Source organism: Eumetopias jubatus, unplaced genomic scaffold, assembly GCF_037043125.1.
Source record: "Eumetopias jubatus isolate StellerSeaLion01/CBP00866 unplaced genomic scaffold, mEumJub1_p1.0 scaffold_4, whole genome shotgun sequence".
Classification (NCBI taxonomy): domain Eukaryota; kingdom Metazoa; phylum Chordata; class Mammalia; order Carnivora; family Otariidae; genus Eumetopias; species Eumetopias jubatus.
The window spans coordinates 105,829,273-105,854,546 of record NW_028274810.1 but is presented as its reverse complement, the minus strand read 5'-3'; the positions used below and the strand labels follow the sequence as shown (position 1 = coordinate 105,854,546).

The following is a 25,274-nucleotide window of genomic DNA, read 5'->3' as shown; positions in this document are numbered from 1 at the left end:
GACCAGCCCCCAGGGGACCCTGCCCTCATGCACACCCTCGGGCTGGCACTGGCTCCATGCCCCTGGGCACTGGGCACAGTCACCCTGGAGTCCTGCCTGGGGGTGGGGGGGGCTTGAGGGAGCCGACTCACACTCCCTGATAAAATAAAAATAGTTGGGAGGAGGCGCCCAGACGCGCAGGGGGAGGGGGGCACGAGCTGCTTCTCAGACGTTTAAATAATCTCCGCCATATGTGTGTGGGCCTGTCCCTCCCTCCGGCAGCGCTGGCCAGGGGCCGGGCCGATACCCCGTGGGTGCGCGCGGGAGCCCGGTGCAGCAGCTGGGGCTCGCTGACCTCTTCCTCTTCTCCCGCCAAGCGCAGTCTGAGCACCTACTGCATGCGGAGCCCGCCCCAACAGAGAGCAGAGATGTAGCTTAGGGTGACAGACGGGGGCGGCTGAGGACCCCATGGAGGGCTGTGGAGGCTCTGGTGGGGGTCCGGCCATATGTCCCGCTGTTGCTGCCCATTCTGAGTAATGTGGACACGAGAGGGGCTTGCTTGAAGAGCCTTCAAAAAGGCAAAGAAGTGCTGGAGAGGAGAGGGGCTGGCCGGGGGCTCAGGGAGGTGGGAGGCGTGCGCCCCACGCCCCGGGCCCTGTGTGCGTTTGCTCAGGGAGGGGGCAAGTGAGCAAGGGCCGGGGTCTGTGCCTGCACACCCTTGTGGGAGGGGGCCTGCAGCACCTCCGTAGTCTGCCCGTGTGTGTGTGTGTGCTCCCGCAGGGAAGCCTTCAGGCGTCACTTGCGGGTTTTGTTGGAAGAGTAAATTGAAAGAGGTGGAGCTGCTCACCTCCCCTGGTCTCCTGCGGCCTCTCCCGTATGAGGACAGGGTCAGTGTCCGTGGTCAAAGCAAAAGCCGGTGCTGCCCGGCTTCTGCCGGCAAGGACGCTGCCCCCTTGGAGCAGCTGTGGCCGGGGTCCTAGAGCCACTGGAGGAAGAAAGGAGTGAGGGGCTGAGGGGATAGTCTGACAGACGGGGAAACTGAGGCACGGAGCCCCAGGGGCCGCCCTCAGACTCTGCTTCCCGGCAACTGCCCAGGGCGGGCCGTCCGGCTCAGTGGTTCTGCCACGGGCCGCTGTGGCCTGGGGCGTCACTGTGGGCTGGAGCCCCCTGGGGGGTGCTCTGCCTACTCCTCCCTCTGTGCTGGGCACACCCCTGCATCAGGCTCCTCTAGGGCTGCCTGGTAGTGGCCAGGCCCCGGAGGGCGGGATGGCCGTGCCAGGCCCCAACTCCTGTCACCTCCTGGGGGCGGGCTTGGTGGCCCAGCCTGGGCTCGCCCACATTTGAGTGTCCAATGGGGGCCGGTCCCAGAGGGCCCTGGCGGGTTGGGAACGTGCAGATCGGCCTGTGTGGTGTTATCAGGCAGCCGCAAGGCAGCCGTGAGGATCCTGGGAGGAATAGCTCAGCTCCCAGGCCTGAGAACCAGCAGAGGGGTGTGCGGGGCAGGCCCGAGGGAGCCCTCCTGCCCCTTCCTGGCCAGGGCTGCCCCGGCCTGCACCTGTCAGACAGATGTACGCTGGCTCGAGGGCCCGGAGGCCACATCTGCCGGCCCTGGGGGGCGGCTGGCGGCTGGGACTGACTGAGGGTGTGGACCATGGTTGGGGTCGGGGTACTCAGGGTGGCTGGTGCTCACAGGCAGCCAGGGTGTAAGTGGGGGTGGGTGGTGGGGGGTGTACCAGGTGAAGGTGGAGTGAGTCCAGCCCAGGGCCTCTCTGTGGCCCCCTCGTTGGGGCGGCTGGGCTCTTGTCCCTCTGGGTGTGGGCCTGGGTCTGCTCCCGGGCAGCCCTGGGGTGGGGGTTTTCTCAGGTGACCCCGAGGGAGCAGTGCGGGTTGGCTTGGGGACCACATGTGGACTTGGGGGCTGGTGTGGCCCCCCTGCCCTGTGCTTGGTTCTCCTGGGTGCTGGTGTCCCTTCCTTTTGAGAGCTGGGGCCCAGCCCCCATGGGGAGGGTAGGAAGGGAGGAGCCTCGCCTCCTGGTTAGGGGGGCTGAGCCACTGGGGTTCCGGGCTTGTCTTGGGTTCAAGCCCAGCCTGGCAGTCACCCAGGGCCTGGCCTTTGCACATACCTGGCATGCTTAGCTGCACTGTGGGGTAACATGGGCACCCTCAGAGCTGGGAGCTCCCCCACAGTGTCCTAAGGCCCTGGAGCACCCTGGCCCTGCATGGGGGCCACAGATCTGTGTCCACCTGCTTCATGGAGTCTCGGGAAGGGGTTACCAGGGCCTCCAGGCAGCAGAGGGCCTTCGCTCAGAGCCCTGCATCAGGCTGGGTTAACAGGACCTTCCTCCTCCCCCCGGTCAGTGGAGGACCACGACCTAGGTTGGCTGAGGAGGACTAAGGGAGTGTGGGGGGCAGGGGCTGGGCCCACTCAGTCTGTGCCCCCAACTGCGTCCCCTACCCAGACAGGTTGGGGCACCTGAGTCCCCCTGGCTGATGGCAGGAGACCACTGATCAGCTAGTGGCTGAGAGCCCAAGGGCATGACCTGAGAATGGCAGGTGTGGCTGGCTTAGGGAGCTTTTGGGGGGCCGGGAGGTGAGAGCAGCCCCAGAGTGGCACCAAGCATAGGGGAGGAAAGAGGAGCAGGTGCAATCGGGCGTCGCCTGGTTTTGAGGAGCTGTAGGCTTTGAGGCAGCAGAGAATGGCCCAGTGCCAGGGAGGGCAGCTGACGGAGTGTGGTAGTAACACAGGACAAGCAGGCGGGGGGAGTGGGGACCCGGGGCCTGGCCCCCACTCTGGTCCTGATGCTCCCTGGGGGTTTGTCAGGGTCCCCCTGCCCCGCTCCGATGGGCCCGACTCCACGCAGAAGCTGTCAGGGCTCCGGCAGCCCCCCCTTCCCGAGGAGGCCCGGGACCCACTCCTTTTCCCGTTCCAGAGGCCAACAGCTTCCTGATCTAATTCCACACAACACTCCTCCTGCAAGGGACCGAGTCAACGCCGCTTTGGGAAAGGCTTTTAATTGGGTTCTGGCATTTGGCTTTGAGTCGGTTATGTCGGCTCTGGTCAGGTGGGGCCCTGGCTCTCTGTGGTCAGCCCGGGATGCCCACCACTGTCTCCGCATATGGCCTGCGGCCTCCCACCCTCTCTGACCTTGGACCCGGCTGCCTGTGACCAGCCCTGGGGCGCGGGTCCTGGCTCCTCTCCTCTGTGCTGGCGACAGAAGGGTGACCGTCCCTGTCTCAGCACAGCCCAGCAAGGCTCGGGGCTGTTCTTGTGGTGCTGGGGCAGGGGGCACAGGCAGGCTAGGGCTCATGGGCCTAGCGGCAGGGCCAGGCCCCAGTCCTCACTGTAGCCAGTTGTGGTGGGGTTCTGCCCCTCGGGGCTCGCACCACCTGTCTGCCAGGCTGGCCTGCTCCCCTCTCTGTTCTCTTTGCCTGGCTCTCCTGCCCCAGAGCTGCCCGGAGTGTGGTCAGCCACCCTGAGGACTGTCCTTGTCTGGGCCTTGTGTCCAGTCGGCAGATGGGCGAGCGGGTCTTCCCTGGGCCTGACTCTCCTCCCTTAGGCCAGGTCTGTCATGAGGAGGCCCAGCCCAGCCCAGCCTCTGGGCAGGACCCGATGATGAATGCACCGAGGGCGGTGGGCCGCCACCGCCCAGAGAGGTCAGACCTTGGGGCTGGTCCTTGGGGACCGAGGCTGCACAGCCAGGGGCCTGGAGCTGGGTGAGGGACCGTGAGCGCTCGACCCAGGCCCGGGGATGCACACCCTCCCTCCATGCTGGGAGGTGCAGCAGAAAGGGGCCCAGCTCAGCTCTGGGTTCCAGCCCACAGAGGGGCGCTCCTGTTCCCCCTCCCCCCTCCCCCCCGGGACAGCGGGAACCCCCTCTGAGCCCCTGGCAAGTGCAACGGATGTGGGGTTAGCGGTAGGGGCTTCTCTCGGGGCTCAGGCCGGGATGGGGAAGGGGCAGCAGCCTTTGAGTCCAGCATGGGGAGGATGGTGGGGTGATGGTGGGTGGTCCCTTGAGGACGGTCACCCCAGGCCTTCCTGAGGTGTCTGTTGGGTCCCTAGGGTGACCACCTCTGTCTTGGCTGTCACTGCTCAGCCAGGACGTGGGGGCTGGTGGCCTCGGCCCTGGTCGACACTGCCCCCTGACCAGCGCCCTCCTGGCCTCCAGCTGGGAGTCCCCTTGGCCTAAATCCTCTGGCCAGCTGGGCTGGACCCAGGCTGGATTAGCACAGGGGATTGGGCTGAGCATGGGCGGGGCAGGCAGAGGTGCAGCGGCTCCCCTCAGACTCGGGGACGCTGCCTCTCTGGGGACCCGTTCGCGGCCCTGGTGGGTGGGCAGGCTGGCCTGGGGGCCACAGAGGCCCGTGGCGGGGGGGTTGGGCCACTGCCTGAGATTCCTGGCAGCAGGCCTGTGGGGGCCTCGAAGGGCTCTCAGGAGGAGGAAGAAGAAGCAGAAGAGAGAAAGGGGCACGGGAAGCCTCCGTGACACCTGCCATCGTCCGACCTGCTGCTGAGGTGGGGTGGGGGACACCGGCCCGCCCCGGCCTCTGGGAGCCACACCTGGCCATCTTTAGCATGTCAGTCCCCTGGCCGTCTGCCCCCAGCCGGACCGGGGCAGCGGTGGCCTGCCTGACGGAGGCCCTCCTCTGGGTCGGAGCGAGCGTGGCCTTGTCCCCGCCATGGCAGCTTGGCCCACTAGGTAAGGGGGCAGTCCTGCCAGGTCATGAGGGGCCAGGACAGGCCTAGTGCTCCTTGGCGGGAGCTCCGCCCAGCCCCACAGCCCCTGGGGCTAGGAGGGTGGGGGCTACTTCTGGGGGCTCCTTCCTCCCAAGGAAACCTGTAACCTCCTGCCCCTTCCCTCTGGGGGTCATGGGACCCCAGCAGCACCCGCAGCCCGCCTCTCTGACCACCCCGCCCCCAGCGCTGGGGCCTGGAGGCTGCACACCAGGCAGGCGGTGGGGAGGATGGGGCGGGGGGGGGGGGCAGGGTCAGGGAGGGGCTGGGGGCGGGACCCTGGCTGGGCACTCAGGTGGCTCTAAAGCTTTTGCTGAGGGGTCCCTGGCACTCGGAGGGGCAGTACACCTTCAGCCCCGCTGGGCTGGAGGCAGCGTGTGGGTGCAGGACATGACAGCCCTCAGAGGAGGGCAGAATGCCCCTCTCCGGCGTGAGACACGGGTGTGGGGGGTCAAGGCCTGCCCGGCTGTGACGGGAAGGTTGTGTGTCTGTTTTGGCAGGGCTAGCCCATGGAAGGCCCCATTTGGGCTGTGTGCCCCCCGGGTCTCTGCTCCAGCTGAGAGACGGGGCCTGGTCCAGGTGCCACCTTCTAGAACCTGTTCTGGGCCTCTGGCCGCCCCGTCTCATGTCCTGCCTCATCCCTCTGCTCTGCTCCCTGCACACCAGCAGCGCCCCCCTGTGTCCTCACCTCCCGGCGTCCCCTGTGGAGCCCGGCCTCCCTATGGGCCCTCCCCCTGCAGTGCAGCGTCAGGGATTGGCTTCCTCCAGGGAGTCCTCTCTGCCTGGGCTCCTCTGGCTGGCAGGTGCCTCCAGAGCACCACTCGAGGGTCCTTCACTGGGTGGGTCTCGTGCGGGTTAATTACTTGATGCTTTAGCAGATGGCACCTTCTGAGTCCTGGGCTTTCTGTGAGTAGGTGTGAGGGGGCTGGGGCAGGGGGCCACGAATGACCCCACCCCTGGGCCTCTCTCCAGCCCCAGGGGGCTGCTGGCCTGGCTGGGAGCCCCCTGACCCCGGGACCTGGGAGACACATAGGCTGCAGACAGAGGAGGGGAAGGGACACTGGGGGAAGGGTCTGCGTTCTGGAACTGTGGTCGGGTGCTGTCCCCCCCCATACAAGTCTTGGTCTCACAGGGCCCCGCTGTGTGCCTCCAGGGGTAGACTGCGCCAAGTCACCCTTGCCGCATGGAGGAGGCGGGTGGCTTTCCTGAAGGCCACAAGAAGGGGGTGCAGGCTCTCAGGAGAGCCCCCTGCCTGCTTGCTGCCCGCCAGGCACCTCCCTGGGCCTGGCATGGAGGCCGCACCATGCAGCAGCCCCTGAGAGGGTGTCATAGACTTTGGGGCAGGTCATGGTGTCCCTGGGGCTGGCGGTGGCGGGGGGGGGGGGGCAGGTGGCCGGAGCCAAGGAAAGCAAAGCCGCGGAGGACCTAGGTCCCGCCTGGGCCCGCATCTGGCCCAGGCCTGTGGGGGAAGGAGGCAGCGGCCGGGCTGGGCAGCCTGTCTCTCAGGTGGGGCCCGTGGGCCCGGAGGTGGGTGCGTGGGTGGTCTCTGCGCCCTGAAGCACGTGGGGGGTAGGGGGTAAGGATGGCCTGGCACTCACGGCACCCCTGTCTGTCTCTGTGTCGTCTGTCTGCCGCGTCCGTGGACCAGTGGAGAGATGTATGAGCGCCATGCAGGCGGGGACTCAGATGGTGAAGCTCCGTGGCAGCTCCAAGGGCCTCGTCCGCTTCTACTTCCTGGACGAGCATCGCTCCTGCATCCGCTGGCGGCCCTCACGCAAGAATGAGAAGGCCAAGAGTGAGCGGGGAGGCCCTATAGGGGGCACGGGGGGTGGGGGCTGAGCAGCTGTGGGGCAGCTCGGGGGGGCAGCAAGATCCTGAGCCCTGGAAGTCTCCAGGGGGCTTTGGGCCTGGCGCATGGGTGACCTCTGGACGCCAGGGGGGAGGGGTTAGGGCCCCATGCCCTTCAGGGCCCTGGCCTTGTTCCTGCCCGGCAGAGCCCTCAAGGGCTCTGGAGCCCGAGTGCCCTTTCCTGTGCTGGATCTGGGATGGGCTGAGGGGCCAAAGGACCTTCAGTCAGGCTGGGGGACAAGACTTCCTAGAAACAGAAAGACCCCAGCTGGGCACACCAAGCGTCAGGCTTCAGTGCCCGGGGTTAGCTCAGGCAGCCTGGGGCATGGAGGCTGCAGGGCTGCCTGGAGCTGGGAGGGTTTGTGCAGGGGGTGGAAAGGCAAGGTTGATCTCTGAGCAGGGCATGGCAGGGACCAGGCTGAGAGGCAGGAAGGGACACATTAGAATCCTCACGGGCCAGGAGAGACCCAGGGGTGCCAGGAGCGGGCCTCAGCCTAGCAGTTGCCAAGGGCACTGTCGCTGCCATGGGGCCTGGGAGAGAGCTGGGTTGCAGAGGCCCCTGGAGGGCATCCTGAGGAGAGGGCTGAGACTGCCCTCCGGGACCAGGAAGGTGAAGCCGCTCTGCTCACTTGGGGTTCCTCCTTGTGCGTGGCACTGTTCACCTGTGTACTAGGTGTGAACATGAGGTGGGCAATCACCTCCTAATAGGGCAACTTCTTGTCCAGCTGAGCACCGAAGAAAACAGAGAGGATGGAGAGAGAGGGGACAGGTAGATGGGGTCCTGGAGGCCCCTCAGTGGGGGGTAATAGGGCAGAGACCAGCAGACCAGGATCGGGGGAGGGGGGGAAGGACGAGTGGGCTGTTTAGAGCTGACTCTGGCCTTGGAGGATCCCCAGGAGGGAGGGATGGGGGCAGCTGTTCCCTGTCAGCCCCCCAGGCTGGGCCCCCCCACCCCTGCCAGGCACATGCATGCACCCAGGGAGCTGGAGAAGGGTAGGTGGGCAGCCTCCCTCCCCAGGTAGGTGGGCTGCATGCCTGGGAGCTCAGGGGTGGGAGCAGAGGACAGAGGGGTGAGCCCACCCCTCACTGCACAGGTGGGACAGCCCCACCGTCTTTGCCCTGGATAGGATGACCCCCAGAAGGGCACAGAGCCCGCGGGGCTGAGCAGCAGGAGGTGGGCCGGTGGTAACGGGAGGCGGTCCGAGCTGGATGGAGGCTGCAGTGCTGGGGGCCCAGCCCCGGGCACCTGGCCCCCAGAGGGGACGCTGGCTACCTGTGCCCTGCACGTCGTGAGAGTCCCTGCCACATGTGTGGGAACAGGCCCTAAAGACACCTTCCTGAGCTCATCGACTGGGCGTAATTCAGATTTTGAACGGAGGCTCTGTGGTGCTCCGGGCACTGCGTCCAGTAATGAAATCCTTGGTGGAACCTGGGCTGGTGCACACGGAGCTGGACCCGGCGGCACCCCTGGCCCCACCACCTGCTGAGGCCAGAGCTCACTAGGGAGGCAGCCCAGGATCAGGCCGACATCAGAGTGGGGACGCGAGCTGGCCGGGGCTTGTCTGGGCTCCCCCGCTCTGCAGCCCCCGCGGGCTCGGTACAGGCGCCACGTACCTGGGATTGCTAACGAGGGGGAGCCGCCCCCTCCCTCTGGGAGAGTGTGTGAGCCTTTTCACACCCAAAGGAAGTGAGGAGCAGACCTCAGGGTCAGAGCAGGGCAGGAGGGGGTGGGCTCCCCAGCCTGAGCACGTTTGTACTTTTGAGGGTCCCTTGAAATACCCCTTCCCCCGCTCCCCCCAGCCTCGCCTCTCCTGTCCCTTTGTGCTGAGCTGCTGCAGTGGGTGGGGTCCGTGGGGGGCCTGGGGCGGGCTGTGACCGGGGCCCTGCCCCCTGCAGTCTCCATCGACTCCATCCAAGAGGTGAGCGAAGGGCGGCAGTCCGAGATCTTCCAGCGCTACCCCGATGGCATTTTCGACCCCAACTGCTGCTTCAGCATCTACCATGGCAGCCACCGAGAGTCGCTGGACCTGGTCTCGCCCAGCGGGGACGAGGCGCGCACCTGGGTCACGGGCCTGCGCTACCTCATGGCGGGCATCAGCGACGAGGACAGCCTGGCCCGCCGCCAGCGCACGAGGGACCAATATCCTTGGTCTTGGGGGGCAGACCTCAGGGGCGAACTATCCACCTGGCGGGTCACACATCTGGGGAAGGGGAGCAGGGAAGGGGTGCTTGGGCTGGGGTCCTCCACTCCTCCCTGTCCGTGGCGGGGAATGGCTGGGTGCGGCTGGCCCTGCTGGACCCGTGTTGGTCCCTAACTCGGCCCTAAAGTGGCTGAAGCAGACGTTTGACGAGGCTGACAAGAACGGGGACGGGAGCCTGAGCATCGGCGAGGTCCTGCAGCTGCTGCACAAGCTGAATGTGAACCTGCCCCGGCAGAGGGTGAAGCAGATGTTCAAGGTAAGGGGGGCGCAGGTGGCGCCCTGAGCACAGGCTGCGGGGCCGCAGGTGTGTCTGCAGGGGGGCAGTCCCGCTGTGGCGGCAGGAAGTCCCGGCGGGGCCTGCAGTAGGTTGGGGGGCAGCTCGCCCAGCACCCTGCATTGGCCCAGGGGTGGTTGCTTAAATGTGGGGCGCGGTGGCAGCAGCTCCTGGGAGCCCTCCCAGCGCTGGTGGGCTAGGCGCTCAGGGCAGGTGTCAGGTCACTGAGGGAAGCCGCCCAAAACAGGCTGCAATCCCTTACCTCGTCCTCCCCGACTGCCTGGCCACTGGCCCGTCCTGCAGGCAGCCGTTCTGGAGCCCCGCCCCATGCAGCCTCCCGGTTCCAGCCAGCCTGGTGTTAGGAGTTATGAAAATGCGTCTGTCATCGGAGAGGCAGGCTTTATTGTCCGTAATTAGTTTCTCTCCTTCCGGAACCCCTGCTGGGGTGGTGGGGAGAAAAGGTGGTCTCGGTGCGTCCTGCTTTGTGGGGTTGATGGGCAGGCAAACCCAGCTCCTAGGCCGCAGCCGGGAAAGATGACTCTCCCTCACTCCCTCGCTCCCTCGCTCCCTCACTCTTGCTCTCTCGCGTGCACACACACACACAGTCCACTGCTCCCCCAGGCCCCGGGGCCTTCACCTGAACTGTGCACAGACAGGTGCTGACACACTGGCTACAGCAGGGGAACCTGCAGCTCAGGGCACAGGGGTCTGTGCGTGAATGAAGGGGTGAGTGGGCTGCCCTTGGGCTGCTGGCCAAGGACTGGGGGGCTCACAGGGCCCCTGCTGGAGGCCCCCAGGGGGACAGAGCCTGCCTGGGCAGTGAGGAGCGCAGATGGCTCAGGCCTGCAGATCAGCCCCCCACCTGTACCCTGCCGACCCTACCTCCGAGGACAGCTCTGGGGCAAGAGGTTCTTCCAGAATGGTGAAGCTGCAGGGGCCAGGCCACAGGCTGGCTTAGAACTCGGGGTCCAGCCTGGCCTCTGAGGTGGGAAAAGAGGAGCATACCCTCAGAGAATGGGGCACGAGTGCACGCAGGCTCCCAGGGCCTGATGGTCCAGTGCAAAGTCCTGGCTTGGAGATGCACCCGTGCTGGGTGCATCTTCCATGCTGGGAGCCCTGGGGAGCCCATGCCCACCTGCTCCTGTAGGGACACTGGGCCTCTCATGCAGTCTTCGGGCACAGGGGCTCCCCATGGAGCCCTGCGACCCACCCCTGGCTTGGCTGAGTCCCGGCTCTGACCAGATCCTCTTGAGGCAGCCCGGAGCAGTGGGGAGACCGTGCAGCCTGGGGCCTGCAGGGGGTGGGCTCTGGGCTGGCTCTGGAGGGAAGTGAGCAGCAGGGGTGGGGGGTCGATGCTGGCCTAGAGCTGTGGACCCCAGACCCAAGCAGCCATGTCCACGGTAGACCCCGAGTGCCTGGGCCTCCCCGGCCATCTCCATGTCCCACCCTCCCAGCGCTCTGAAGCCCAGGGAAGGAAGGCTGACTCCCCGCCAGGCAGAGCAGCTCTGATCATTAGGGTCAATTTTGTTGCCGAGAAATCTCAAGATTGTTTCCAGCACCTGGAAGTGCCTGATCGAAGGCGAGATCTGTGGGGGTAAAGAGTGCCTTGAACATAGTTTCATGAAGTCTGAGATAACAGCGGAGAGCAGGCTAGGCCCAGCATGGCCCTCGGACACCCAGCAGAGTGGCTCCAACCTGAGGGTGCCTTCACGGGCCGCAGTCACTGTCTGCACAAAGAGCGGCCAACGGATTGCTTCAGGAGGCACTTCTGGGGCTGTGCTTTTGGGGCTCATCCTCATAAAATGTTTTCATTCGCCCCGAGGGCTGGCAGCTGGATGGAGACCAGGCAGCCACCCCAGCCTGGACTCCTGGCTGTACCGCCCCGCACAGAACTGGGTGGGAGGCCAAATCACCCCGTGGGCTGGACACTCAATGCAATGGGCATCTCCGCCCAGCTCCAGCCACGCCCTGGGGAGGGCTGCCCGCCTGCCCTGTCCTGCCAGCTCTCAGACCCAGGACTGCCCTCAAACCGAGCTCCAGACACAAGTGGTCTTTGTCTGGTGTCTTCTGGGCCCCAGCACATGTGGCTCTGGTCCTGTCCCAGCCTTGGCACAGATGCCGGGGTCCTAGAGTGAGGCTCGGGGGCCTTGCTGGGTACCCATCTCAGTGCCAAGCTAGGAGCAGATGGTAGAGATCAGCCTTCCCAGAGCAGTTCTCTCACTGGGCACAGGGACATGGGGGTGTCTGTGGTCACCTGGTTCCCTGGTGATGCTCCTGGTTCAGAGGAGGCCTCAGGGACCTGGCACCTAGCCCCTAGTCACCCCAGATTGTGTCAGCACATGAGGAAAGACTATCCAGATGGCGCACAGAGCAGGGAGTATTGCTGTCCATGGTGCTGATCTGATGTCCATTCCTGCTGTGCCGTCCAACTTCCAGGCAGGTCCTGCTCACCCCCAACCTAGCCCACGAGCCCAGACCACTCGGGGTCTGGAACAGCATCTCCTGTGGGGCTTTTCTGGCCCATTCCCAGGGATTGCCACGGCCCCAGGACACCTCAGGCTCCTCTGGGCAGCCCGGCCTGCAGTTGCTGGGTCCCTTGTCCTCTGGGTCTGTCCCTGGCCTTGCTGTTTGGTGTTCCCAGGGTCTGACACTTCAGTAGATGTTCCCTGAGTGGTGGGTTCATGAAGGAGTCTGGTCTCACTGGGGTCCCAACGGGTTCCTGCTGATGTTGTGTGAGCTGCCCTGTCTGCAAGAGAAAGACAGTGGCCAGGTCCTCTCTCTCTCTCTGTTGTGGAGACTGAAGCCAGGGCACGCTGTACCCTGGGGCCTTGAACTTTTCTAACCAATGGGCAGCCAAGTGTAATTACAGGCTCATAGCCCAGGCTGGGCATTAACTCCGGAGTGGGGTGTTAGCTCCCAGTATAGGATGTTAGCTCCCACAGTGAGGTGTTGACCCCCAAGGTGAGGTGTTGGCTTTAATGTGAGGTGTTGACTCCAGGATGGAGTATTGGCCCCCAGATGGGGTGTTGGCTCCCAAGGTAGGGTGTTGGCTCCCACTATAAGGTATTGGTTCCAAGGGTGGGGTGTTGATTCACGTGGGACATTGACCCCCAGAGTGGAGTTCTGATTCCAGTGTGGGGTGTTGGTTCTCAGTGTGGGGTGACTGTGCCAGGTTTAGGTGTAAGTTGACCTTGAAAGCCTGGGACTAGGGTAGGGGAAGTGAGATCTGTGTTAAAGGGTCACTCAGTGGCTTCTTGGTGGGAGAGTCAGAGGGGGAGCCCAGCGAATTGACTGGGGCAGGCACCCCAGGGAGCTATCAGAGTGGGACACTAGGGGTCACAGAGGTTTTGGCTTGTAGGAAGCAGACACAGATGACCACCAGGGGACGCTGGGCTTTGAGGAGTTCTGTGCCTTCTATAAGATGATGTCCACCCGCCGGGACCTCTACCTGCTCATGCTGACCTACAGCGACCACAAGGACCACCTGGATGCCGCTGACCTGCAGCGCTTCCTGGAGGTGGAGCAGAAGGTGAGGGCACGGGCAGTGGGAGCAGGGTTCTAGCCTACGTGGCCTCACCTTGGGCTCCCAGAGCCCTTGAACCGGTTCAGTGTGGCTGAGAACCCTTCAGTGTGGAAGGTTGGGCCACAGCCTGGCCTTCAGGGTTCTATCAGTGGACCTGCTTTGGTTCCCGTCATGGGCCATGCCAGCGTATTTCGGGGTGTGTCCCATGGAGGCCCTGAGCAGGTAGGAAGGTTCTGTGGTTTCTCCTCTGTGGGCCTCTGAGCAGCTCAGCCCTGACCACAGACAGCCCGAGCTTCCTGAAGGGGGCCTGCGCTTGACCACAGCACCTTTAGTGTGGAGCACCTCGTAGAATGGGGATGCCACATCCCAGCCTTCCCACCTGTTCCCGCCACGGGTTGGGCCAGCTCGTACCCCTGAGCTCCAGGCCCACCACTGCCATCGCCATTCGCCCATTTGTCCAGCAGATGCCCGGATGCCCCTGGTGCCAGAGGGGCATGCCTACCCATTTGTCTTGACTCTAGCCCCTCCTGTCCATCCTAAGACGTCGAGTGCTCCCTGGGCTTTGCCCTGCAGACTGGGGGCCCAGTGTCCAGAGGCTCAGGGATGTGGACCCCTCAACCTTGACCTGGGCAGGGGCTGGGTGTTGCTTTCTGTGGTGGGTAGGAGGCTGGAAATCTGTAGCAGGAGAGGGGAAGGCCCGTGTCCCCTGAGGAAAGAGCGCTCCTGTGGTGGGGCCCAGACAGCATGTGGTTCCCACCCTTAGGGCTGGTGGGAGGCAACCATGAGGACCAGCTTCCAGACTTGTAACTTCCTGGAACCCTCAGAGACCCGGGTTTGGGCAGAGAATGGGAGGGGCGGTCAGCCTTGAGGCTGGGTGGCTGGATCAGCAGGAGCAGCTGAGAGACCCAGGCTGGGTCTACGTGGCATTTGCCCACGAGCTCCCATCACTGCTGTCCTGGGCTGGCACCCTGCCCCACTCTGCCCTACGAGTCTGCCTCAAGCCCAGGGCAGGACAGAGGGCTGCCCCTGGGGCTGTTCTCCTAGAACACCTCCCCCACTCACACAGCTGGCTGGGGTTCTGTCCTCGAGGCCGTCCTGCTGGCGGGAGGACTGGGATCCAGACGGGAGAGGCTGCCTCCAGCCTGGCGGGATCCTGATGTCCAGGGCGAATCCCTCCCAGCCCAGCCACTGCGGGCAGCGTTGGAGTGAGGCTGTGGGTTCTCTGTTGCGGTTGCTGGTATACGTAGGGGTGAAGGGTGGGAAAGTGGTCCTGTCTGGGATGGGCAGTACCGACTCATTATTCCCTGCCCTTTGCCCTAAGCTTTCCAGAACTCTCCCTATATCTGGGGTTTGAGCCCTGACCCAGGCCCTTGGACTTGACCTCCTGAGGTCCACAGCTGCTCTGAGCTCTGACCCCATTTGCCCCCCTTTCCCCTCTATCACTGGTTACGCATCCCCCACCCCGCATTCCTCGGGACTTGCTAGAAGCCCTGCTGGTGGGCCTGCCTCTGGGAACTGGGGTTCCCGGCCTGAGCTGCACCCCAGGGCCCTGGGAGATCCCTCCGCCTCTTGTGCTTGGGGCCATTGATGTGCAGGGCCACCTTGGGTTCAGCTTTGTTGTGCAGCTTTCCTGTGATAGATGTGGGGAGCAAGCAGGGAGAGGGAGGGAGAAGAGGCCCCTGGGTTTCTCCAAGGTGGGACTGGGTCCTGGTTCTCCTGCACCCCTGTACACACAGGGCTCCCTGCCAGGACTGCCCCGGCCCATAGCTCTTGAGACCCCTAACACAGTGGGGATGAGGGAGCTGGTGGCCCAGCCGATGGAGCCCAAGACCCTTCCCCTGCTTCAAGGATCCACAGTCGGTGACAGGTCTTCCAAAGCCATGTGATCCACCAGTAGTCCTCTGGCCACCGAGCCTGAGTCTTGTGACACTGGGGGTGGCCAGAGTGTCCCCCAGTCTGGGAAGCACACTGCAGGGGCCTGAGCCTCCCCCCGCCGTGGTTAGTCTTGATGTGACCAACAGAGGCTGGGTGGGAGGCAGTGGTGGTGGTGGTGGTGGAGGAGGGCCTGCTGCCTGAGGCTAGCCCAGGCCAGTGACGGGCTAGCCTGGGCTTAAGCCCTTGCTCTGGCCTAGATGGCGGGTGTGACCCTTGAGAGCTGCCGGGACATCATCAAGCAGTTTGAGCCCTGCCCAGAAAACAAGAGTAAGGGGGTGCTGGGCATTGATGGTGAGTGGGGGCGTCACTGCGGTCCAGCTGTCCTGGCAGGCCAATGGGGGGGGTGCTGGCGGGCAACCTGTGGGCCTGGACAGGTGGCCTGAGTGGGCAGCTTCCTGTTCCACATGGCGCGGAGATGGGTGGTACTGAGATGAGCCTTGTGATGGGGCCGGCGTGTGGGGGCTAAGCACCCACCGTGCTCCCCACACAGGCTTCACCAACTATACTCGGAGTCCTGCTGGCGACATCTTCAACCCGGAGCACCATGGTGTGCACCAGGACATGACACGGCCACTGAGCCACTACTTTATCACCTCGTCCCACAACACCTACCTCATGGGCGACCAGCTCATGTCCCAGTCTCGGGTAGACATGTACGCCTGGGTTCTGCAGGCTGGCTGCCGTTGCGTGGAGGGTACGTGGTGGGGGCTCTAGGACACCACATCCCTTCGGACTTGGGGCCCCGGGCCTGAGCTGCGGACCGGTGGCTCCTCTCGGGGACATCGCTGTGGCGTCTCTGGGCAGGGTGTGTGCCCTCCTCCCAGGCAGGGGCTGTGACAGGCTCCTCCTGCTGTTAACTGCTGGGCAGGAGGACCCCTGCGGTCAGCCCACGAGCTGTGGGTCTCTGGGCATGGGCAGCCAGACTCCCGTGGCTGACTGAGGCCTGCCTGCCCACAGTGGACTGCTGGGACGGGCCTGACGGGGAGCCCATTGTGCACCATGGCTATACTCTGACCTCCAAGATCCTCTTCAAAGATGTCATCGAAACCATCAACAAATACGCTTTTGTCAAGAATGAGTGAGTGGCTGGGACTGGGGAGGGAGGCACTACGCAGGTGGGTGGGTGGGGGAGGGGCTCAAATGGCTCTTCCTGCCCCTCCCCCACATCCTTTTTCAGGAGGCGCGTTTGCAGAGGCCAAGGGGTTGATTTTGGGGTCTCTTGTTGAGGCTGAGGGTCAGGGAAGGGAGTGGAGCCGCAGGTCTGGGGAGAGGGAAGGCGGTGGGTGCGGGAGCTGATAGCGGATGAGCCATGGCTGGTGGGGTACCTGTGCCAGCAGCCCCTGCCCACACACACTTGGCAGCCCCTGGTGCCGGCCGCCTGCAACAGTGGTAGCTCTAGTACTAATTACCCCCCAGAAGCTCTCGATGTCCAAACTCCATTTGCTGTCACTCAGCTGTAGCTACAAACACTGGTGAGCAAAATCCAATTTAGTTTCTGGAAATAGAAGACCGCCTCCCCACACTTACAGTCACCTTCAAGTCGTGGCTGAACAAGGCTCACAGGCAAGGAAAGAACTAATTTAATGAGGGAGGGGAGGAGACGCAAGATTGATTTCGGAAATAGAGACTAGAGGGGCCCCTCCCGGAAGAGCTTGCCCAAGCTCTGTCTTGGGCTGCCAGAAGGGAGTGGGAGTGAGGATTGGCAGCCTGGGCCCCAGAATCGCAGGTGAGAGGGGCATCTCAGGGCAGGGGAGCTTGGACAGACAGGTGTCTGTAGCTGCAGAGGACCCAGGGACCTGCTAATGTCTCAGCACAGGGCTTGCACCTTATGTGTGTCAGCATAATCTTTGCAGGCATAAGGTTCTTCCCGAGGGCCTTGGGCTTTAGGCTTCAGTCTCTTGCCTGAGAAATGGGGAGATGAATACTTTTGCCCCAAGTTAAGTCCTGTCTGCCCTTTCCACGTCACAGGACTTGCCCATCTCTTGCTTTGATTCATGCCCTCTATGTCTGGGTCACTTACGTTTTCTAAAAAGATCATGTTACCTTTGGGCAAAAATCCAAGTAAAATGTGCACTTGGTTAAAAAACAAATCAAACAACTGAAGAGCATATAATGAAAATCCCTATGTTATACTCCCTATTCTGCACTACATAGGTAATAACAATGTTCTACCAGATGGTATGTGCCCACCTTATGTCTCCTTTCTTATGGGGCCAATGTTGGGACCCCAGAGCCATTCAGAGGATGGTGTCTCCAGTATCTAGGTCAATGAGATTATCTTTCTCAGTCTATTCATTGCTCCACGTTGCACCTCAGTTGAGTCCACATCATTTTTAAACCATGACTTGATGACTTGCTTGAATATTTCCTCTTGTTTTCCTGGAGTTTCTAATTGCCTTTGTTTTTTCTTATTGGGATATGGATTGCATGCCTTCTTTATCTGTCCCTAAAATCTCCCAGCTCCTTTCCCACCCACTCAGCTGCTTTTCAAAGCCATTGATGGACCCCCTCCCAGAGTGGCTGGCAGTTCCATCTATTCTGGTTGTTGGTAAAGATATCTTTTCATTCACTGGTGCAGGTGACTTGAGGTTTTACACAGGTGGGGCCTTGCCCTCCCCTGGCTTCACTCTGCTCCTTCCACCTTGGGGCCACAGGTACCCAGTGATCCTGTCCATTGAGAACCACTGCAGTGTCATCCAACAGAAAAAGATGGCCCAGTATCTGACTGATATCCTTGGGGATAAACTGGACTTGTCATCAGTAAGCAGTGAGGATGCCACCATGCTTCCCTCTCCGCAGATGCTCAAGGGCAAGATTCTGGTGAAGGTGAGCACCTGCCTGACCCTGCTAGGGCCAGCATCCTGCTGGGCCTCTGACCTCTGATCTGTGGCCAGGTGAGGGGCAATTGCCCTGCTCTAGATAATATGGGGCTCCACACCATCTGTGGCAGATTTGAGGAGTCAGGGTAGGCCCTAACCCTGACCTGCCCTCAGTCTCCCTCCATGGTGGCCACTCAATCTAAGGACCTCCGTGCACACAATCCAGCATTTCCCTCCCATGCTGCTGCAGCAAGGAAGTGCTGGGCTGGCCTCTACCCCATGGCCTGAGGTCCACAAGCAAGCTTGAGAAAGGCTCCTTCCCTTTGCTGCTTCTCGTATGGGTACTGGCCTCCCAGTACTTCCTGCAGGACCCCTCTCATGGCCCACTGCCTCCCCCCAGGGCAAGAAGCTTCCTGCCAACATCAGCGAGGATGCCGAGGAAGGCGAGGTGTCTGATGAAGACAGTGCAGACGAGATCGATGAGGACTGCAAACTTCTTAACGGGGATGTGAGTAGGGGCTGGGAGGCCCTCTCTGGGGCGGGGGGAGCTGTAGCCCTGAACAGCAGGCTCATAGCTGGCTCAGGTGGCTGGGAGAGGGTGCTTGGGCAGATGCGAGGGTGCTTTGCCCAGTGTCTACACAGCTGGGCGCATGCTCAGCCAGTGCGGGCCCTTCCCTACCTGCCCCTTCACACAAGACTCGGCCCCTGAGCGCCCAGCTAGTGGGCTTCCACCTTTTCATCCAGAGGCTCTGGGGCTAGGGGGTCACACAGGGAGGCTGAGGAGTGAAAATGGGCTTGGCATAGTGGGGCTGGGGCAACTCTGTAATTAGCTTCTTCTCTCCTCTGGGCACTGTTCTAAGCTGCTGCTGTGAGGTAGGAAGGCATTATTTCTCCCGGAGGGGCCATCAAATGGGAAAATAATTGTGCAGGAGCATTCCCAGCCACGTTAGCTAATTGTTTTAGAAAGCCCTGAAGCAGCAGAATTCTTTCTGCTTTGGATGTGCCTGCATATTTCTCTGGCCCTAGGTGACCGTAAACCCGTGTTGTCTGATGTCTAACTGGCATTATTCCAACCTGGGCCCTGGGACACCCCGATGCCCATGGCCCAGGCCCTGCCCCAGAGGGGGTCCCCGTGTGTCAGGGCTGCAAGGGGGGGCTGCTCCGGGCAGGGAGAACTGCCCAGCCCCCAGTGCTGGCCAGCCAGGCCGTCTGTCCCCACCCCCGCTCATCTCCTTGAGGTGTCTGGTAGCCAGTGGAGGGATCCCAGATCCCCAGCTGCTTAGGGCTCCTGGAGCCCAAAGTGGCCACCGGGTACCCTGAGCCCCTTCCCCAAAGCCCACTGGCTGGAAGCGTGGCAAGCCGTCTGCTGAGTTTCTGTGGGCAGCATTGTGCAGCTAAAAGATGCAGGTGTTAAAATCAGAGAGGCCTTGGTTCAGGGCCTGCTGGTCACTATGGCTCTGGGGCAAATCACATGCCTGCTGTATGGCCCTGCGGTGGGGTGGTGTGAGGATAAAACAACGCCATGTAGCAGTGAGTGTGCGGCTGGGGCCGGGGGTGAGAAGCCAAGATGGGGTTCTGGCTCCCCAGCTCCAGCAGGCCCCTCCAGCAGGGAACTTGGGGGCCATCACCGCTGCTGCCACAGGGCTGGGGACTGATGGCACGGGGTGGCCGTCCGGCTCTGGCAGGTCGCCACCAATCGGAAACGTGTGGAAAACATCGCCAAGAAGAAACTGGATTCCCTAATGAAGGAGTCAAAGATTCGGGACTGTGAGGACCCTAATGACTTCACCGTGTCCACGCTGCCCTCGTCTGGAAAGCTTGGGCACAAGGCAGAGGGCAAAAAGGTGAGAGCCCTGCAGCCTTTGAGGTCAGCCTGCGGCTGAGGGAAGGGCCTGGAACATCCGGTCTGTGCACACCTGTTCATATATAACCCCCCACCACCACCACCAAACCCGTCCCCGGATTTCTGGGCGGGGAGGACACAGAGGCCCTGCAGCTCTGGTGTGTGAGCAGGTGGCAGTATGTCCAGTGTGGTGGACACGATGTGAAGTCCCTGCTTCCCCTTGACCAAGCGATATCTGGGCATGCACCCGGGAGCTTGGGGACACAGACGACGGCCGCTTGGACCTGGGAGGGACCCAGCACCCCCCTGCCCGACATCCAGAGGGGCCAGGACGGGACCTGCTTGAACAGAGGGGGCCGGCTGGGCTGGGCCCTGCCCCCTGTGCTCTGTCCAGGGCATGGGTGCTCCTCCGCCTGCTGTCCTGCCCGCCCCACCCCACCCTGCGGAGCTCTCTAGGGTCACCAGGCTGTGGGGGCGGGACAGGAGTGGCCCAGCGCAGCCCTCCGCTGCCCACAGTCTCCTTGAGGGTGGTCGGAGCTCGGGTCCGTGCTGTAACCCCTGCCAAGCTCGGGTGTGTGGGCGTTGGGGGGGGCGGCAGCAGATTCTGGCTGAGGCTGCCGCTGCTTCTCCAGGGTGCACGGCGTTTCGGGCGGTGTTTACAGAGCTGCGAAGCGTGTCGGCCCCGACTGGCTCCAGACACACCACGCACACGGCTCCCAGCGCCTCTGCCAGTGTGCCGTGGAACCATCAATAAACTAGGCGGGAGACGGGGCGGTGTTGCTGGGCTGGGGAAGAGAAAGAGAAACACTTCTGAGAGCAATTGGACTGTAGCTGATGCTGAGCACCCCTGTTGCTGCTGACCTGGGCCTCAGGCTTCGGGCCGGCTCCTTCCGTGCTGACTAGCAAGGTGTGAGCAGAGCGGCCCCAGGGCGGACACCGGAGCTGCAGAGCTGACCATCATGTGTCCCCCCGTTGGGCACAGTGGGGCCCAGCTTGAGCTCCAGGGTCCAGGCTGCAAGCCTGGCAGTCCAGGCTGGGCCGGGGTTGGCGGGGAGGTGTGGACGTGCAGGGGTGCGCCCACGGGTGTGTGTGGACGGGGCCTGGGGAGCCCCCTTTGGCAGGGCGGGGAAGGAATCCCATAAGTAGCGGCCAGGAAGGCTCACGGTAGCCCTGACGCGAACAAGGGCAGCTTCGGGGGCGCAGACCCGCATTTGGCTCCGCAAGAAGCAGGGCCGGACCCCAGAGCCGCAGGGAGCTTGTACGGGCCTTACAGAAGCACGCACGGCCGAGGAACCTTGCAGACACACAAACGGCGTTTATCATACACTCATCCACTGCGGGGGAAAAAAATTCAGAACTGGGGCCTTAATGGGCTTAAAGCAACACATCTCGAGGGGCTCCCTCTCAGACCCCTGCTCCCTGGCCGCTGCCACTGAGACCCCAGGGAGGGCTGAGGAATGTGTCTCCACGGGCCCCACCTGCCCCTGCTGCCTCCGAGCTCCTTGCGGGAGGGGTGCCTGGAGCCCCTGGGACTGAGGCCAGGTCCCGCCCCCCCGCCGTCACCTCTGTCTCCCTCTCCCCCAGGCTGAGGAGGACGTGGAGTCCGGGGAGGACGCCGGGGCCAGCCGACGGAACAATCGCATCCTTATGAGCGGCTTCTCCAAGCTCAAGGTCTGGCGGGGCTCCCAGGCGGGGGCACCTTGCCGGAGCCCACCATGCTCCGTCTTCCCGCTTGCCCAACTGTCCCTGGGCCGGCCAGCCGGGGCGTCCCCTCCAGCTCCCAGGGCCCCGGGCCTGCCTCCCGGAATCCCCCTCTGGACTCCTAGCTCCCGCGTCTGACTGGGGCTGCACAGGGTAGGGGTCTCGATGGCCCTCCCCTGGCCCACACCAGCCAACGCCCCCGGGTCACTCGGGGCCAAGGCCGACCAGCACACTGCAGAGGACCGGCAGGCCCAGCCCGGCAGCCTGGGACCCAGGAGCCGCGGATGGCAGGCCTGCCTCCTTCGCCCTGCCGGCCAGTGCAGGTGACTCAGCTGAGCCCGGGGATCCATGGGGCCTGACTCCGCTCTCCTTCCGCACAGAAAAAGAGCAGCAAGCTAAAGAAAGCAGCCAGCATGGAGGAGGGGGATGAGGACCTGGACTCCCAAGGCAGCCAGAGCCGAGGGTCAGTGCCCTGCCCCAGCCTGGACCCTGACTAGAGTGGCGGCAGGAAGTGCCCGTGTCCCTGCAACAGCTAGTGTTGGATGCGCAGGCCCCACGGTGGCCCCGTGACCGCACGGTGGGGGAGGGGGAGCCCAGGGTGTGGACCTCAGGGTCTCGGGGCCGGACTGGCCAGCACGGGCCCCTGTGCCTGCTCCTAGTGCCCGTCGCGGTTGGAGACGTGTTCTTGGGTGGGCTCGGCGCCAGTGCCTGCCCCGCCCCCGTGTCCTTCCTCAGTGTCCACTGCACATCCCGGCACCGGCAGCAGGGCGTAGTGGACGTCAGGGGGATGTTCTGCATGAATCAGTGAGCCCGGCTCGCAAACCGTGGAGCCCAGGCTGGCCTGAGTCAGGAGGGGCGCCCACCCTGGGGTCCTGACCGCTGTTGCCCACGCTCCCCGCAGGGCGAGCCGGCAGAAGAAGACCATGAAGCTGTCCCGCGCCCTCTCGGACCTGGTGAAGTACACCAAGTCTGTGGGCATGCACGACGTGGAGGCGGAGGGTGAGGGGACGAGGGCCCCGGTGGCGTGTGGGAGGGCTGGGCCGTGGCCTGGGCGTGCCTCTGAGCCGCCCCTCCCCCACAGTGGCGTCCAGCTGGCAGGTGTCGTCCTTCAGTGAGACCAGGGCCCAGCAGATCCTGCAGCAGAAGCCGGCCCAGTACCTCCGCTTCAACCAGCACCAGCTCTCCCGCATCTACCCCTCCTCCTACCGCGTGGACTCCAGCAACTACAACCCGCAGCCCTTCTGGAACGCGGGCTGCCAGATGGGTGCATGTCGCTGGGACCGTGAACGGGGGGCCCAGCGCTCCGAGGAGGCTGGGCTTGGCTCCCCGGCCAGTGGCTTTGGAGAGCCTCCACTGCATCCCACCAGTGTCACCGGGCTGGCACTGGGGTGGGGTCCTTGAGACCCCGGGACACGGTGCAAAAGACAGAGGCGCATCAGCCCACGTGCTCCTAGGGGAGGCGGGGGGCTGGCTGTGTGAGGCTCCAGGGGCATCCCGCGGGGACGCTGGCCCTGGTCGTGCACCACCGTGAGCCTGGGGCCGGCTCACATAGTAGAGTGCCGGACTCAGGGGCAGCCGAGCAGGGGAGGCAGGGGGAGGCAGGCTGGGCACTGACCAGGTCACCCTGCCCCGTAGTCGCCCTGAACTACCAGTCGGAGGGGCGGATGCTGCAGCTGAACCGCGCCAAGTTCAGTGCCAACGGGAACTGTGGCTACGTGCTCAAGCCGCAGTGCATGTGCCAGAGTGAGGCCCGGGGGCCTGGGACGCAGGGCGGGCAGGGGGCAGCTGCCGCAGGGTCACCTGGGGGGGGCCACCCGGGACACGGCCCCCCAGGATGCCAGAGGTGGGGGTGCGGTGAAGGGTCCCCACTCTGCCTGGGGTCGGCAGGGGGTGAACTAGGGAGCCCCTCACCATGCCTGGCCCCCCCCGCGGCCCCCCAGCAGGACATGTCTGGGGCAACTGCCCGTGGGGCTCAGGTCGAGGTGCCCTGGAGCGAGGGCCCGGGCCGGGCACCAGAGCCTCCCAGCCCCTCCCCAGACCCTCCAGTTTTCTCACTGGAGACCATGTGCGCAGTTCTCCCCATTTACACCCGAATCCTCCCCCACCCCTCCTGCCACCTTTACCTCCTGCATGACGGGCCTGCAGAGCCCCATCACTGGGGCGCCCAGCACCCGGACCCCCACCCAGAGGCGGCGTGCAGAGAGGGGAGAGGACGGTGTCCTAGCTCAGGGCCGTCACAGAGGGGCCAGCACGCAGACCTCTGGTGCCCCCGAGCTGGAACCCTGCCTCCCCTCGCCCCGCCCCTGGCCTGGGGCTCCGGTCCAGTCAACGGGGTGTGGTGGGGGGCACTGTGCAGCCACTGCCCCCCTCAGCCTGGCGCCCTGGCCCCCCAGGTGTCTTCAACCCCAACTCCGAAGACCCTCTGCCCGGGCAGCTCAAGAAGCAGCTGGTGCTCCGGATCATCAGCGGGCAGCAGCTCCCCAAGCCGAGGGATTCAATGCTGGGGGACCGAGGCGAGGTAGGAGGGGCCCTGGCATGGGTGGGTGGGGCTGGAGCAACACGCCAGGCCCGGTGCCACCCCTGCCCTCCCCCCAGATCATTGACCCCTTCGTGGAGGTGGAGGTCATCGGGCTCCCTGTGGACTGCAGCAAGGAGCAGACGCGTGTGGTCGACGACAATGGTGAGGCCCAGGGCCCCACAAGGCTCCACTGGCCACAGCCTCACGGGAGGGAGGGGTGGGGCCACTCCTGTGACCTGGACAACCTGCCTGCCGCCCCCCTGGGGGAGCCTGGCTCAGAGCCTGGTCCCGGGTGCTGCTTCTCTCGGCCCAGGCACCGGAAGAGGGCGTGGGCCCCAGTGGCCTCCAGGCTGGACCTGGGGTGGGAGGTGACCCTCCTTCCGGTGGCCTCCAGGATTCAACCCCGTGTGGGAGGAGACCCTGGTGTTCACTGTGCATATGCCTGAGATCGCCCTGGTGCGCTTCCTCGTCTGGGACCATGACCCCATTGGGCGTGACTTCATTGGCCAGAGGACACTGGCCTTCAGCAGCATGATGCCAGGTGGGCAGGGGGGCCGGCAGGGTGGGGAGGGGTGGTGTCCTCCATAATAGACACCAACGTCCCCTGCTCAGGCAGGCATCCACCATAGAGACCAGCATTCCACCCCAGACCAGCGTACCCCACAGAGACCCGTCCCCCCACACACAGACCAGTGTCCCCTATAGGTCAGCTGAGGGCACCAGGGCTGACCTTCCTCCTATGGGTCGGCTCCTGTCATGGGTGGGTCTAGGGACACAGAGCGAGCTGAGGAAGGCACAAGGCCAAGGGCACTTTGTGGATGGGGGAGGGGAGGGGTGCTCAGGTGCCGTGTGCCGCCCGGCCCCCAGGAAGAGGAAGAGCCTGCGATACCAGCGGGCTTCCTGGAGGAGGAGTCCCCAGAACTGGGCCTCACGGGTTGGATTCAAGGCCTCAGGACCTTTGAGCAGAGTGGGGCAGGGTGAGCCGTGACCGGCTATTTCAGGCTATCGGCACGTGTACCTGGAGGGGATGGAAGAGGCCTCCATCTTTGTCCACGTGGCCGTCAGTGATATCAGTGGTAAGGTGAGTGCCGCCTGCAGGACCACCGGCCTCGCCCCAGCCCCAGTCCCACCCCAGCCATGTTGCCAGGGCTGTTGGGCCTCCTAGTTACTCACTGGGCCTGTCTCTACACCTGCAAAGTGGGGGGTGGGGGCACCTGACGTCCATGTCCCGCGGCCGCTGCAGCCCCTGCCCCGCTCCCCGTCTCTCCTGAGCCTCCTCACGCCTTCTGTGTCTCAGGGCCCCCAGTTCTCCGTCCGTCTCTGGCTGGAAGGGGTCCGCCTGGCTTTGCCCCCTGTCCCCCGTGTCCTTGGGTGGGGGTCCTCCCCCATCCCCGCGGTTCTGAGCTCCGGGCCCAGGCGGGGCCAGCGCGTGGCGGTCTGTCGGGCGTGCTTGGGGGGCCCGTGTGGTCCTGGCGCCGACTGTCTCTCTCCTGCCACCTCCACGGCTCCAAGGTGCTGCCGGGTGCGGCACCGCAGGCAGCTTGGCTCTTGCCCGCCATCAAGCCGTCTCTCTGTCCTGCGTCTGCCTGTCTCCGCGGGCTCCGTGCCCGGCTGTCGGTGTCTCACAGCCGTCACTCTGTCTCTTTGGTCTTGCAGTGGGCTTCCCCATGTCCAAAGTCTACTTTTAGAAGGACAGTCCCGTTAGGAGCTCGAAGGTACCCCAGCGTCGGGGTGGCGGAGCCGCCCGCCCCCACCTGCATGCTCAGGCCGTCCCCATTAGCATCCGTGACTCCTGGTAGCGTTTTGGAGACTGTCCGCTCATGTGACATGGATCGTGGTGTGGTTCTGGGATCCCCCGGGCCATGTTCAGCCACAGAGCAGCATTTATGAGGCAGGTCCAG

At 64.0% G+C, this 25,274-nt stretch overlaps 1 protein-coding gene across 1 annotated transcript in view; it reads left to right on the top strand.

Moving 5' to 3' along the window:
* The window catches only part of PLCH2 (phospholipase C eta 2), a 62,830-nt gene that overhangs the window by 33,254 nt on the left and 4,302 nt on the right, over positions 1 to 25,274 (top strand). The window contains exons 2-20 of the mRNA XM_088022644.1: positions 6,360 to 6,506; positions 8,456 to 8,698; positions 8,886 to 9,016; positions 12,393 to 12,563; positions 14,690 to 14,783; positions 14,983 to 15,186; positions 15,450 to 15,570; positions 17,147 to 17,318; positions 17,712 to 17,819; positions 18,997 to 19,155; positions 20,739 to 20,825; positions 21,236 to 21,318; positions 21,757 to 21,854; positions 21,937 to 22,119; positions 22,491 to 22,598; positions 23,249 to 23,373; positions 23,451 to 23,535; positions 23,768 to 23,914; positions 24,375 to 24,454. Of these exons, the coding sequence (XP_087878770.1) occupies positions 6,360 to 6,506; positions 8,456 to 8,698; positions 8,886 to 9,016; positions 12,393 to 12,563; positions 14,690 to 14,783; positions 14,983 to 15,186; positions 15,450 to 15,570; positions 17,147 to 17,318; positions 17,712 to 17,819; positions 18,997 to 19,155; positions 20,739 to 20,825; positions 21,236 to 21,318; positions 21,757 to 21,854; positions 21,937 to 22,119; positions 22,491 to 22,598; positions 23,249 to 23,373; positions 23,451 to 23,535; positions 23,768 to 23,914; positions 24,375 to 24,454 (2,546 nt within the window). The remainder of the gene's footprint in view (positions 1 to 6,359; positions 6,507 to 8,455; positions 8,699 to 8,885; positions 9,017 to 12,392; positions 12,564 to 14,689; positions 14,784 to 14,982; positions 15,187 to 15,449; positions 15,571 to 17,146; positions 17,319 to 17,711; positions 17,820 to 18,996; positions 19,156 to 20,738; positions 20,826 to 21,235; positions 21,319 to 21,756; positions 21,855 to 21,936; positions 22,120 to 22,490; positions 22,599 to 23,248; positions 23,374 to 23,450; positions 23,536 to 23,767; positions 23,915 to 24,374; positions 24,455 to 25,274) is intronic.